Source organism: Papilio polytes, unplaced genomic scaffold (assembly GCF_000836215.1).
Source record: "Papilio polytes unplaced genomic scaffold, Ppol_1.0 DF823177.1, whole genome shotgun sequence".
Taxonomy (NCBI): domain Eukaryota; kingdom Metazoa; phylum Arthropoda; class Insecta; order Lepidoptera; family Papilionidae; genus Papilio; species Papilio polytes.
The window spans coordinates 1,599,796-1,615,219 of NW_013526027.1; the positions used below are offsets into that span (position 1 = coordinate 1,599,796).

At 33.9% G+C, this 15,424-nt stretch overlaps 1 protein-coding gene across 3 annotated transcripts; it reads left to right on the forward strand.

Moving 5' to 3' along the window:
* Positions 1-18: 18 nt before the first annotated feature.
* On the forward strand, positions 19-14,073 carry LOC106105171. Of its 3 annotated transcripts, none has more exons than XM_013285415.1 (10): positions 19-2,741; positions 3,217-3,378; positions 3,726-3,944; positions 7,213-7,367; positions 8,000-8,222; positions 8,752-8,932; positions 9,636-9,742; positions 10,133-10,249; positions 10,959-11,104; positions 11,136-14,073. In XM_013285415.1, exons 1-9 carry the CDS (start codon positions 174-176, stop codon positions 11,064-11,066), a joined length of 3,840 nt encoding a protein of 1,279 aa, XP_013140869.1. In that variant the 5' UTR covers positions 19-173; the 3' UTR covers positions 11,067-11,104; positions 11,136-14,073. The 3 variants fall into 3 exon arrangements, with proteins under 3 accessions (XP_013140869.1, XP_013140870.1, XP_013140868.1); XM_013285416.1 differs by having other exon boundaries at positions 10,959-11,099; positions 11,131-14,073; XM_013285414.1 differs by having other exon boundaries at positions 10,959-14,073.
* Positions 14,074-15,424: the final 1,351 nt, after the last annotated feature.

The window sequence follows — 15,424 nt, forward strand, 5'->3', positions numbered from 1 at the left end:
ATTGTTATAAATGGCTGCTTTATGCAGTTTGTGTTCGTCTCACTTTAGCGAATTTAATGTGAATTATGTAAAATGAAATACAAAATGTGTATCGTAATTAATGAAATTATATCATAATAAAGATTACTGTACAAAAAATTCTTGTACATCACTGTTAACCATCACAAACAGTCATGTCGACCAAAAGAGCTACAGAAATAAAAGGCAATGAGATCGATAAAATCAAACGTCGTCATAAACCTGACGACACTGTTATTGCGACAGTGATAAATAGAAGTAGTGAAGATACAATACCCTATATAAAAATGGAGGAAGAGGATGAATGCTCTGAAAAACCTACGGATCTGTGTTTGCAAGGAAACTCTCACTTGATGTCAAGTACAACAAGCAGTTTAGCTGACACACCTGGTGATTCTGGTGTTTTGTGCCTTGATAGCGAAGCTTCCGAAGCTACAAGTCAGGCCCTCATGACCCACAGTCTTGTTGGTGCAGAGGAGTTAGCTTGCGATAGTATTTACGATGCATTACCTTCATGTTCCCAAGACATGATCAAAAGCACCACCAGCAGTGTCATGACCAACAGTGACATAGATAACCAAAATGTAGGTCGCGATGATATTGTTCCCGAATTACTTGTTGAAACAAACAAAAAACCACCAGTGTATGAAAATTTACCTGATGTGGTTTTAAAAGCTTTAGAAAGTGAAAAAGTCAGTACTGAAGAGGTAAGAAAGCCAGCATTGAGGACTACTGAACCAAAGAAGTCATTATCAGAAGATATAGTGTATAGGAGGAGATGTAGAAAGAAGTCACAAAGTGGACCTAGTTCACAGAAGAAACGTGTTTCATTTCATGAAGACATTCTTAATAATACTAAAACTGATAACATTCATATAGAGAGAGGCTTTATATCATATAGACCAGACAACTCACACTGTGATAGATTTAGACAGAAGAATACAGTTGCTAATGATAGGTTTTCTTGGTGTGCCTCCGGTGACCAGGCTCCAAAATTTGCAGCTGATGTTGCTCAACAAACTATGTCTGATATACTCGGTTATGGTGATTCTAAACATGACAGAAGTGGTATATTTGAATACTGTCAGCCTCGTGAATCAAATAATGTTAATACAAACAAAGATAAAGACAATAATAATGTGGCACCACGGAATGGAAAGCTGTATGGTTGTGATTCTAATAGCTCTGATTCTAATTTTAGCTGTGACTCTGAATCATCATCAAGCGACTCCTCATCATCGCATTCCAATAAAACGGAAACATCACCTGTTCACAGGAAATGTGATAAAACTCAAAAGTCTTATTCATGTGATGAATTTTCTAACAACGGTCATGTTGCATTTATGAGGAAAACATATTTTTCTGAAGCAGATATAGACCAAAATCATGACAGAATGAAGAAACCATTAGAAGTGTCACAAAGTCCTATAACAGTTAAGTCTGTTCTGAAAAAGAAACGTTACATAACAACTAATGTTGTTGAAGAAAGGAAACAAAATAATAAAGTTCTTAGTTTACTAGATGCAAACAACATCATAGATTCTCTTAAGAATTTTTATAGAAATTTTAATTTCAATTTCATTCCTGAAAAAGGTCTTCCAGAAACTAGTTTTGAAATAAACAATGTTGTTGAAGCTCTACCCTGTGATGTAAATCAAAACAGAAATTTATCTAAAAGCCTTGATTCAGGATTTCAAATTGATGATGATGATGATTTCGTCGAAATCAATCTCAATCCACAACAAAATGTAGAAAAGCCTAAACAAATACCTAATAGTTCTAAAAATCCTGTTTCCGGAGATAGAACTCCTAATGAAGGGTCTCCCCGTCACAAACTTACATTGAATATGAAGGCACAAACTGATAAAAAACTAGGCAACAAAGCTGATGCCTTCCCACCTTTAAGCAAATACGTTGTTAACTGTGAGAGCACAGTTTATGAACACAAAGGTGTATCATACAGTTATGTTCATGATACATTTCAAACAGCATTTGATGCACCTAAGGAAACATTTGTCCCTATACCTGAGACCACACCGGTTATGGAAATTGTTACAAGTGCAAGTAAGACTGAATTAAATATGAAACAAGGTGATGACACATCTAGTAAAACATCAACACCGAAGCGGCAGTTTAATAAAAATGTTCAAGACGAGACAGAACAAAAGAACGGCGTATCAAAACACTTGTCCTCGCCAAAGAAACAAAACGTAAACAGATATAGTCGTAAATTCGCCTCTACTGTACAAAAGAATGATGATTCAACTCAGGCAAATAGTGATAACTGTTCGAATACTGACAATTCGACATTAAAAGGTGCTGATGATTTTAACGATGAATTTTTCGATAGTCCAGCAAACCAAAAACTACAATCCAATAAATCGGCTCTACTCAATAGGTACCTGAAGAATGTTTGCCAAAAGAAGGACTTAGAACTTAAAATTAGAAACAATAAATTCTTCCAATTTAAATTACGTATGGAGAAAGAGTTTCCTAGCATTATATATCCTTTTAAAAATGTGTCTGATACATTTCCTATGTCCGCTGAGAGGATGTCGCGTCTCATAGACAAAGAGGTTGTGGAGAACAAAAGGCTTTCTGTGCGGTTGCTGACAGCCGACGAGCCTTCATACTTTGATAGCTTTGAAGACAACGTCGCCATTGAATGTAGCGAGAAACTGAGGCTGCAGCTATTTTCATATCCTAATGAAACATTGAATAGGGTATGTATTATATACATTTTATAGTCTACTAGCTTTCGCCCAAAACTCCGTCCGCGTAGAATTAAAAAAAAAAACAAAAGTGAGTAACCTATGTGTTCTTCCAGGCTACCCCCCACCACTTTACCAAATTTTATTGAAATCCGTTCAGCCGTTTAGGCTACAAACTCTAACAAACATCCATTCATCCATCTAAACTTTCGCATTTATAATATTAGTAAGATTATTACTAATCCAAATGTTTAATAGACTTATTCATGCAAATAATCATACTTCATACTAAAATTATAAATACGAAAGTTTAGATGGATGTTTGTCAGAGTTTGTAGCCTAAATAGCTGAACGGATCTCGATGAAAGGCAAAGATGTCGATGATAGTTTGGAAGAACACATAGGCTACTTAGTTTTGTTTTTTTTTAATTCCACGCAGATGGAGTCGCGGCCGAAAGCTAGTCTCTTATAATTTTGTTTGTTATAGATGATGAAAGTACAGTCAGCTTACAACATGGACGATGGTTCGTGGACACCGTTGTTAGTGTTCATCACAGATTACGCATTATACGTAGCAGATCTCAAGCCCGGTGGTACGGAATACGAACTTTTATGTCGGCTACCTCACAATGAACTGGATGCTATTGCGGTAAATATAATTTCAGGAGATTTTTAGATGTAATCTAGAATACGTGTTAGTTTAGTGATAGATTGTAGACTCGTGAGTGTGGCAGATAGACTTTGAACGGTATATTTTCATTTTAAATTACCTTATATGTAGTATAATATAAGGTAATATAAATATAATATAAAAGTAATGTTATAAATGCGAAAGCTTGGATGGATGGATGTTACTACGTATTTTCAAAACTGCTTAACGAATATTGTTGAAATTTAGCACACATGTAGAATATAGTCTGTAACAGGTTCTTTTTTAATTTCTCGCAAACGGTGTCACGGGCGAAAGCTAGTTTAATTGGATTAATTTTCTCCCAGGTGGGTCCGGAAGCTCAGTACATCCAAGTAATAGACATCGCTGGTAACATAGCGTGTTCAGTTGTGACCGCGGAGGGTTCGCTGGGCGCTCGGCTGGCTTCCTCACTGGAATGGAGCGCAAGAACCTCGCCACTGCGTATAACTCGTCCTCCAGCGATGCTGCCTCTAACATGCAAACAACTCGCCGCCGCTGTTACAAGGAAACGACATGAAAAACGGGTAAGCAGAATAGCTGTACTTAGTTAAAATCGTACTTTAATCCTTAAAGTGGGTCATGCTGTTTTATCTACAGGTCACTATGGATGGAACATAGGTAAGTATTAAGACAATTCTTCCATTCAAAAAGTAATTCTAACTAAACAATGATCTATTAAATTTCAATCGCTTTTACGTTCCTACTAGCTGTTCCAATGCGTCTTCATTCGCATAGAATCATGAAAATTTTATTTTATTGTTTACATTTGTCAAATTATCAAATGCAAATGTCAAAATGACATGACATGATGACAACCTTGCTTCCTTAATGTTGGCAGCAACTTATGGTCTCTTTTCCACATTAGGGTTTTTATCCAAAATATGTACCCCCTAAGTTTAATGGCGTGATAATATATAGCCTAAAGCGTGACATAAGTGTAGGGCTTTTTATTAAAAAAAGAACTATTCAAAACTATGCTGTGATTGCTGACATCTTAGGCAACAAAGAAGTGTGTGTTTACGCTTTATTATAATAGTATAGATGACAGTAAAGGAATTAGTCAGTATTAGTTAAAATTTATGTGAAGTTTTTTTCAAAAATAACAACTGTATTATTGCGCTGTATCTTAGCGCTTTTTAATTTCTTTTTCTTGCATTCTAAAAGTTGTATGGTAATTAACATTCTAAGTGGTATAATCGTATAAAATCTACGAAAATGAAAGCGTAACGAATGCCTTTGAAGGCCACATCCGTAACAATGTTTATCAAACTGGACACCGCCGTAAATAGTTTTTTTTTTTAAACATAATAGTGTTAATATGTCCCATGCCAGTACGATTTTGTTACCAAAGGTCAAGTCAATCAGTATTACTGACTTATGTCTTGCTTCAAATTAAAGTAATATTATAAAAACGAAATTATAGATTGGATGGATGTTTGTTAGAGTTTGTAGACTAAACTGCTGAAGAAGGATAGTCTGAAAAAAAAATAAGCTAACTTACGCTATCCGTATACGGAGTCGCGGGCGAATTATAGTACGCAATAAAAATTAGAAAACATTAATATTACGTACCTAAAAAACTTTTGCATGACTCGCCTTTAAACTGTACAAATTCACCGTGAAAGGTGCCAACAAAAAATCAGATAAAGGCGTTATTTAACTTTTTAAAAACCCATTTAACACATTCGTGAGGAACTTCAAGCTTTACGTAATAATTTAAATCTGCAGAAAGTAGGTCGACGACTCGCCATTTAATGAACCCCGATAATTTATATAGAAAACATAAGAGAACAACTTGAGGGTATGTAACGCTAATGAGGTACAAAGGGGTCAAGAATTCCGTCTTTTGCCGTTTATTGCATTAATTTGTTACGTTACTAGCTTTCGATCGCGACTCTGTTCGCGTGGAATTAAAAAAAAAATCAATATCCCATGTATTCTTCCAGACTATCCTCTACGTCTATGCCAAATTTCATCAAGATCTGTTCAGCTGTTTAGGCTACAAACTCTAACAAACATCTATCCATCTAAACTTTCGCATTTAGAATATTAAATAAGAAATAAGATTTAAATTAAAATGTTCATGACAAAGACTCATAACAGTCCAAATCGGTAGAAAAATATAGACTCTACTATGTTTTTAATTACAACTTTTTACCTTTGTTATTCTCAAATATATCATCGACCAACTATGTAGTTCGTTATTAACTAGTCATATTGTAAACTAAGATTTGGGATTTAAAGATTATAATTCTCTTTTCTTAAACCGACGGAGATTATTCCCCTTACAGATAAGGTCAATGCACTTTTACATAATAGTTCCGACACAATAGAACCATGTCAAGCATTTATACTATAAGGAAGTCTAACAAGTTTCTCCTAGTCACTGTTTAATCCTTAGTTTTCAATACTTATTGTTTAATTTTATAAACAACCCTAGTTTAATTAAAGCTCTTGATATCTAGATATCCTATGAAGTCTGTAAATATGCCAAAAAAACCAAAGAAAGTCGTGTTCTGTCTCTTTTCTTCACATGCGTCTCCTACTCTCAGTAAATTGCGTACAAAACATTCGAAGTTAACATCACAGACGCATAAATCACTAGCAAGTGTAATTCGTTTAAAATAAAAATACAGTATCTCTCCCCTTGCCTTGCCAAGTAAATACCATAAATAGAATTATTCAAGTGTAATATTAGAATGAGTGTCCGCTGGAATATTTCCTTGTGACTCACGCGACGATGACTGTACCCCTTAGATGCATTATTTTAATGAATTATAGCTAGTGAGCTGTTTACGTTAATGTTTACGGAAATTAAAGAGTTTTAAAACAGAATGTACATCAACACGCTTCAAAGTGTGACGTCATAATTCCAAAAAAAGATATATCTTTAAAATTTCAGTCTTCTAGTTGAAGTAAATAAACTTAACATTTTGTTTTTGTTAAAATCCGTATTTTTTATCATTTTTTGACAGAGCAAAACTCACATCGTACTTCTTACTAATATCCTAAATGCGAAAGTTTGGATGGATGGATATCTGTTAAAGTTTGTAGCCTAAACTGCTAAAGGGATCTCAATGAAATTTGGCACAGATGTAGAAAATAGTCTGGAAGAACTACACAAATAAGCTACATACAAAGTTTTTTTTTAAACTCCGCGCGGACAGAGTCGAGGGCTAAAACTAGTTCTTAATAAAACTAACTATACTATAAATTCTGAAGTATTTTCAGTATGATAAACATTTCTATTCAATAGAAAATAACTGATTGTGTTTAAAGTGTTTGAAAACAAATAAAACCATATTTTCTAGTCATTACAGAGTGGAAAGTTGTGAGACCAATTAAATCCGAATGTTGCTATACCGTGACCTCGGAGTGTGGGTCAATGTAACGGAGAACGTCCCATGGTCCACGAAATTACGATACGAAACGAACTAGATATCTTTTATTGTATTTACTGCGATATTTATAACTTGTTTATGTAAACATTTACTATTAATCTTTAATTTGGTGTAGACAGAATAATAATAGAATAAAGCTAGGAAGCCTATTAAGCATTTATTTAAACTCAACTATTCGAATAATACAAGTATTCGTTAATTAACCGTGGGTTTTCACTATCGAAACACTCATTCGAAAACATGTTGACATCCCTCTAATGCTTGTCTAAGAAACTGAGATAGTGACATGTTTTTGTTTGGTCTGTTGCGGCAGTGATAACTTACACTAAAACGTTTAAAATCTCTTTAACAATTAGTTGTTTCGAGATTTATTAAATATGCAAATGTTTAGATTCCAGAGATCCTGTACTACGGGCGGGCGTGTTCGGGTGACGCGGGGGACAGGCTGATTGAAGCCCCGGGGGCGTTCGCGCCGCCGCTGGAGGGCTACCTGATGTGCAGGACAGATAAGAGCAGGCGATTTGAGCCTAGCTACTTCTTACTGAGGTATTTAAATATTCTATCGACAACTGGCTATGTGCGTGGGAAGATGGATGTGTGTGACAAGAAGGGATAAAGTTAAGAATGTTTATTTTAGAGGAGGTGTGAAAGTAAAGTGACAGAGAAATTGAGAAGCAAAATGTTAATGTGGTAAAGTTAAGAAAAAGTAATGTAGATATTTTTATACTAAGGTTAAAATACAGTTAACCTTATGGTACTTTATACAATAAATAAATCAATGACTGATTACTATTGAGGTAAATGTCCACTGGTATAATAAGACATGTTATAAAAATAATGTTTTTTATAACAACAAAGGCGTTACATTATAAATTAAAAAAACAAACTTTCACAGACAAAAGTAAGTCAACACAAAAATGGGACCCACCTGCAAGCATTACCTTTCGGGTAAAAAAAGAATTATCAAAATCGGTCCACTAGCGTCGGAGTTATGACGTAACACACATAAAAAAAACATACAGACGAATTGAGTACCTCCTTCTTTTGGGAAGTCGGTCAAAAATAAAATACTTTTGTTGTATAGGAATAAAAAAATAATATGCAGGGACCATTCTTTGCTACATCTTCCATTCTACGGGACATATATGGGCCACTATAACAAGACCTCTTACCACTAGAGCGGGCGTGCTCCACTGGGGTCCGCACTCACCTGACGGCTCCCCCTTGCCGCACAACATCGCGCTCCGCTCAGTAGTGGGTGTGCGACGTCACGTGGACTCTACACGTCGGCCTCATTGCTTCGAGATAGCATTAGGAGATGCAAGCCGGCTGCTACTGGCAGCACCGGATGATCCCACCGCGTCCTCATGGTTGCAGTCCTTGTTACTGCATGCAGCACAGGTAATTAATACCTCTCATTCATAGATTTCTCATAATAAATCTAAATTAAGGGTGACCCTGAGATATGCGATTTAACACTTTGTATGCCATAGACTCTTGTAAGTCCAATTTAGTACGTGATAATGTGGTACTGGACGTGTTAACCCTTTATTCGACGGAGTCCATTGTAGCAAAAAAATATGTTATTTTTTAGTTATTTATATCATATGTTGGCAAACGAGCAGCAGACTGTCTGAATCTGCCGAAATGGCGAAGCAACCGCTGCCTATGGTTATTCGCAATTAAAGATGCGTTGCCTATAATCCACAGAGGAGACGAACATGAATAGAATATTTCCCCTTCCTATACGTCTCCACCGTCAATTACACTTGCCGTCCCATCCTTTCCTTATAAAAAAAGAGTGGATATAGAACTAAAAACTGGCTTCACATCAGACTACGCGGAATTGCTTTTCACGCCTGTCTTATGTTCGTGGTATTGCGTGAAGCGAGCCTACAGCGTTGTTAAAGCGGGCTCTACCACTATATAGGCATTAGAAGAGAAGGACGGCGCTAAGAAGGCAGAGCCCCGGTCTGGCGCGCCGCCGCCCGCCTGCACCGTGCTGGTCACCGCGCACGAGGTGGTCAGTGTCCGCGACACGCTGGACTCCGCCTTCGTAGCCGGCGCGGCCGCGTACCTCAAGGATAGAGGCTCTGATGCACTACTCAAAGGTAACTAACAGATTTCTTACTATCCTACTTCTTTTAGGGCCTGGTTCATCAAATTGTGAGTAGGCAATATGCATATAACGCCAAATTGGGTCAAACTTTTTTAAGTACACTTTATTATTATAAAAACATACATATAAATATTTCTTTTAATATAATGGTATTTAGAAGCGAAATTTAATCATTAAAAAGTTTCTTTTTTAAATTCCCTTTTTAAGTTTTAAAACGCACCGCTATTGGTCGAAGTGTAGTGACTTATGTATTTTGGCGTCACTGTGTTGTCAATACACAGTTTATTTACATTAGTTTGTATAGTAATTCACTCTTGAAATATTTTACTGTAAACAAGATATCAAAAGTAACTTTAAATTAAAAATTAATGAAGAGAATCATTAATTACCACTTATTTGTACCTGGAATAATGAAAATATCGGTTTTTGTCGGCGCTGAGCAGCGCGCAAATGACCTTGAACGGGTAACACGAATAGATGCATTTTACTAAATAAACAAAGTTATAAAAAGTTTATTGACGCTATTGTTACATGTTTTGTTATATCAACAGTTATAAAGATATACTTATGCTATAACAATGATGGAATTATTTTTCCAATTTACTGAGTTTAATGCACACAATAAAAATTACGATTATTTATATAATAAAAGTTTTTTTTTTATTATTGTAACGTATTATACATTATGTTTCCAGAGTACATAGAAGATATGAGAACGGACATTGAAATATTGGCTTGCGGATTCATCAAAAATCTCACGGCGTTTAAGATTCCTGATACAGACGAGAATTGGTGCTGTTTGGTAAGTAATACAACCGAGAATTAAATGTGTAAATCCCCGTTTTATAACATTTTGTTAATTATTAAAGAATGAGAATATAAAAATCCACTCAACTTTTGTACGATGGCTGAATGGATTTTGATGGAATGGCATAGATGTAGAGCATAATCTAGAAGAACTCATAGGCAACTAATAAAGCTTTTTTTATTTTGTTAGACGGAGTCGCGTATACTTGGACGCCTACAATTCCTTTAGAGCCACATACATAAATGAAATAGACTTGCCAGGTTTACTTAAGTCTATGGAATAATAAAAAAAATTTGCCCCATCCCCTCTTGATCATCAGCCGGTAAAGTCTTTGAGCGAGAGTACAAGTAGAAAACTTGAATTGTTCTATGTATCTGTGTATAGGAGTGGAGTGTGTGCGAAGCTCGCGAGCGCGGCGCGGGGCTGGCGCTGGTGCTGGCCAGCGGCGCGGAGCTGGAGCGGCTCATCGCAGCGCTGGAGCTCGCCTACTGCAGCCTCACTGTAATACTTTTAGTCAATATGATTATCACCACCAACTCACTATATGTCTCCATTGAGGGGCTCGGAGACCTCAAATTAGGGTCACCAGGCCATACTCAACCACGCTGCACTGCGGGTTGGATGACTTCACATACCTTTGAATTTCTTCGCCGATAAGTACAGACATCACGATGTTTTCCTTCACCGCAAGAACGTCGGGTAAATTATGTATATATGAATTTCGGAAAAATCGAAAATCACATTGGTATAATATAATCGTAAAATTGTACTTTTACTCAATCTATCGATTCCCGCCATGATTGGCGCGCTTATTTTTAATATTTTGACATTGTCAATGTCATTTGACAAATTTTATAGTGACGGGACATGTATGGCAATGATCTAGTGTTGCGCTACTCCGGCACGTTACCGATTTCTACTGATTTATTATAAAGTCATTACATTTGTTTTGTATTCCTCAAGAGTGTTCATTAGTGTACTACAGTCGTTTGATTTATTTGTTTTTTTTTTTTTTTTCAATAAATGAATGATGGTATATATTAGTACAGTTGTTATAAATTTTCCTTAAATAAATATTTTATAGAGTATTATAAGAAACAAATTCAACTATAAAATAATAACCTCCTAAATATTTAGGAATTACTGATAGTACTTATACAAGATGCTTAATAAATTACCGTATTACTAATGGCATCTGTTATATTACCAGAGCGAGCCGTTCCCTCTGAGCGTGGTGGAGGCTTGTAAGTCAGCGTGCAGCGTCGCTCACACCAAGTACGAGGCGGCCTGGGCGCACATGCTGCCCGCACAGCACTAACCCGCCTTATACCTGCGCAAGACAAGGTAATACATTACCAAGACAACACGTATGAGACAAAAATATTACCAAGACAACTAAAATGTATAAGGCATCACCAAGACAGGTAAGACAAGGATTTTACCAAGACATGAACGTGCGCACACCTTTGACTGTTTAGTCTTGCGTTGATTCCTATGAGATTATACGTAGGTGTGCTCATTACTCCATTTTTAGTTGTGAAACTAAACATATAAACAACAGATAAATTTGCTGCAAAGTTATCGACAATCGCATCACAGTTGTGCGATAATTTAGTCAAAAGGTGTGCACCTGCTCTTAAGCATAAGACATAAATGTAAAAAAAAGTTAATGTAGGCGAAACAGATATTATCCAATTAATGCAATAACTAGAATCAGATTTAGATTTAAATCATTAATAATCAATTGATGTTACAATTTCTAATCGATGTTACAAATGCTAATGGATATTACAATTTCTAATGAATGTTACAATTTTAAATGGATGTTACATTTTATAATCGATGTAACACTGTACATGGTGAATGTCGGTAGCTACATATAATTGTTTTTCAATGGATTAGTAAAAAAAAGCCTTAAACATGACTTGTAAATTCTCGTAATATGACAATTTATGGCAATATGAAGTGACTAAGATCATGGAATTTTGCCACTTTATTGTGACTATAGCTTCGTTATAATAATACTCAATAATCGCATAATATCTTGTATATTGTATGCCAATCCCCTGTTAAACAGAGGCCAAGTGTTGAGCACAATTTACTGTTATTCTTAATAACTAAACTGTTACAACGGAATTGCACGGAATCCATATATAAGAAAATTATAAAGGCCTAATACCGCGTAACATCATGTTAAAATACTACATTCAAAAAGAAATATCAATAATTTGTATAAAACCTCAGAAATATGGCAAAAAGTAAGTTAGTAACTTCACTTATGGTAAAAAAAAACTGTTTCACAAAAATTTGATTATATCTTAGATTGCAAAAGTATTTTAGTTCTGCGATATTTAAAAATACATCTGTCAATTTGAACGTCATAGATTAAAAAAGTCTTTATACTCTGTGTAATTTCGTTGTAACGTTCGCTTTTTAATATAAGGAATAATAATTATAGTACGATAAAAGCTATATAAGGTATGTCTGTGTATTTAGATAGGCGGTTGGAACATTTTCGTAGTGTTAGGTCACAATAACAATAATTTCTATTGATTTTTTAATTAATGATTTATAAACAATTCGATTATTTTAATGAGTATGTGTTCCCAATGTTATTTATTATTGTTTTATTGTGATATATTTTAGTTTTATAAATGAATTCTTTATATTATCGAAATATAGGTAAAATACCCAGGATTTAAGATTATATCTTTTAATAAATCTAGTTTAGCATTGATGAAATAATATTTGCTGTTTTATAGGCCCAGTTTGCATTATTCCAGTTCGAAACTAGAGCTGGAATCGTTCTATGGACTGGAATAATGAATATTAATAAATAACTTTGTTTACTATACAATACTTTACTATTAAATTTAAGAAAAGGAAATCAATACTTTCTTAACATTTGTGTTGTGTATTAAAAAGAAAACGATACTTCTTAATAATAAATCAGTTACCTTCAATGCCCTATATTGATCTCGGCAACGCGTAGACTGTTAATATCGAATAAGTACCTATTAATTTAAGTTTTTCTATAGCTTTGTAGTATTTAAATAGTAATATGTATTCCACAATTACATCACAATTTAGTATTTAGGGTCATCGCATATTTGACAAATACGTATACGTTCTTACGCGCGTATGTAACGTATACGTTTTGCGATGAAGGCAAAATATCAGAAACATGATATCCACTGCTGTAAGACGCGTTTACAAAATCATAAAAGAATGATAAGGATTGGCAATATCTTTACGCTCATACGGCAGTGGAAACCAACTGTTTATATTGTATATATTGATAGTGCTTTACTGCTTTGGATGATTCTTATATTAATGTCACAATAGATGAAAAGGTTATTTCCCGCTCTTTCTTAAAGGATTTGATAGAATTCTAGATACTTTTGGAAGTATTTGATATTTTTCTTTGTTAACTTCATTAAGGTTATGTGGTCGTTCAAGTGGATGGAAAATGAACAAGTTCACTCGAAAGTTTTGAAGCAATAAGACTGCTTTGAGTGATAGTCGCTGGCTTGGCTTGGATATTTTAAAATTGATACGAACATATGTTCTCGGAGCCTTTTGTAGCTTTATTATTTTAAAGCTAATTTTAATGGTTTCGTTGTTTTTATTATTGACTATAGCCGTTCTTATATAATAGGCTCGTTTAGTAATAGACATTTTCGATTTTTAATGTTCAATTGATTACGAATTTTTCCTATCGTATTGTTATCTAAATGAGCCTATCATATTTTGATGGCTTTATTTTTTGGTATTATTGCTTGTTTGGGCAGATTGTTGTTATCAGGTGGGATTGTGGTTGCAATATTTGGTAAGGACTTTATCGGGCTGGAGCACAAGCACTGCCTCTTGTTTTCAGTTGAGTTAAGACTACCGTAACAGTCGCAAAAACATGTTAATTTTTTGGTAGTGTGAACTCATAGAAACACATGCGTTCAATTTTGTTAGCTAAAAGCTTCTTTGAATCGTTTTTAATGCATATTTTTATGTTTAGAACAATTATTTTATTCTCGTTTTCATACTAAAATCAATCTACATCAGGTATCGTGTATTTGTATTATCAGGCTGTTGTAAAGGCCATGTGATATTAATGTATGTCTAGGATAGGATATTGAATCGAGCGTGCCTCAGAAGCCGGACCTTATCCTTTGTCTTAAGGTTCAATTTTGTAAATCATAACCTTTGATTCCTTTACCATCAGTTTCTTGCATAATAGAATTGAATAATCTTAAGAATACATTTTTTTATACTTTTTTTACTATTTTCTTTTTTTAAATGGTTGTATATGTGTACTTAATAATAAAATATTTGAATACTATTACAATTAAAATTAAAATAATATTTTAATGCAATAATATTACTACGTTACAATTTTTAATGATTTATGAAAATTTCTTCTGAGGTACTTTTACGCGATATTTAGTGTAATTTTATTTTACACGAACGAAATGATTTATATCCCAGTGATTTATTTATTTTAATTTATATACGAAATGAAATTACCTGATGAAGTTTAGCCAAAATTATATTTAAAGATGTAGTGTTTTGTGATGTACTCAATGATAGTATTATATGTATGTATGTATCTTGTTCGCTTTAGTATGAGATTTTGTGTCTATAAAAACATATAAATTATACTCAATAATCTTTTAAATATATGAATCATGCAAAATTGTAGTTTATGATACTTTAAATTTAACAACTAAAGTTATAGGTTTTGTTAAACAGCTGTTACAAACATTTTATTAAATAGCTACAGTTCTTTATCATTGTAGGGTGGTAAAAAAAAACAATATACTATTTTAGTACAGAAAAATGATGTCTTTGCAAACGTTTATACAGAAAAGCTCATACTATAGGGAGCATTGTACGGTTGTGTTTGTGTAAATGCTTCGGTACCTTGTTTCGGCAACTGTGATTAGTGTTGAGTAAGTTATCGTTTAAGCATAATAAGTTTTTGTCTAGCTTTCAATGTTTACAAGTTTTATTGTACTTTATATGGGGATAATTTCGTAATATACAAAACGATATTTATCTATTATCAATAGAACATTCTATAATTTAACTCCGAAAATTATTTAAGCTTTCAAAATAGATGTTACAGAAAAATGTTTAAAAAAAATTGTTACGACCCAAAGGTTATGTTTCTTGCCTCTATTTGTATTTGTCCTGTAATTATTATGATTGTAATTGAAATAATACTAATATCTTGAATTGTAGCATGTGAAGTATTAATAAGAACAATAATAAATGTTAATAACTTACAATATATTGTAGAAGCTATAAACTCAATGTTACAAATTTTCATGACATCACAAATAAGTGGAGAATGTTACAATTCTTCTCATGCACAATAAATGTCTTATGTCATGTGACTTTGTAACGTGCCGTAACGTTTGTCATGAAACTTTGTAACATGTTACATTGTATATTCCATGTAGATGTTAGTCGCGTCGGTTTTACAAGCAACTGTACTCAAATATGTTTCCATAATCGAATATAAACTTCACGAACTTTTTTTGATGTTTTATTTAACCTCGAAACCCTTGTCAATACATTTTTAACATACAATTTACAATTAAATTATTACTACTAGTAAGTGTTTAAATATATGTAAATTAAATATTACGTTTAGCTTTTTTCTACATTCTTTCAAGT

What these genes read in the sequence shown, in the direction of transcription:
- LOC106105171 (XM_013285414.1), top strand. Translation starts at nt 174, where the DNA reads ATGTCGACCAAAAGAGCTACAGAAATAAAAGGCAATGAGATCGATAAA. An exon ending in GGAAACGACATGAAAAACGG is followed by an intron (nt 3,945 to 7,212) that starts GTAAGCAGAATA and finishes GCAAATGTTTAG; the next exon opens with ATTCCAGAGATCCTGTACTA. An exon ending in TGTTACTGCATGCAGCACAG is followed by an intron (nt 8,223 to 8,751) that starts GTAATTAATACC and finishes ACCACTATATAG; the next exon opens with GCATTAGAAGAGAAGGACGG.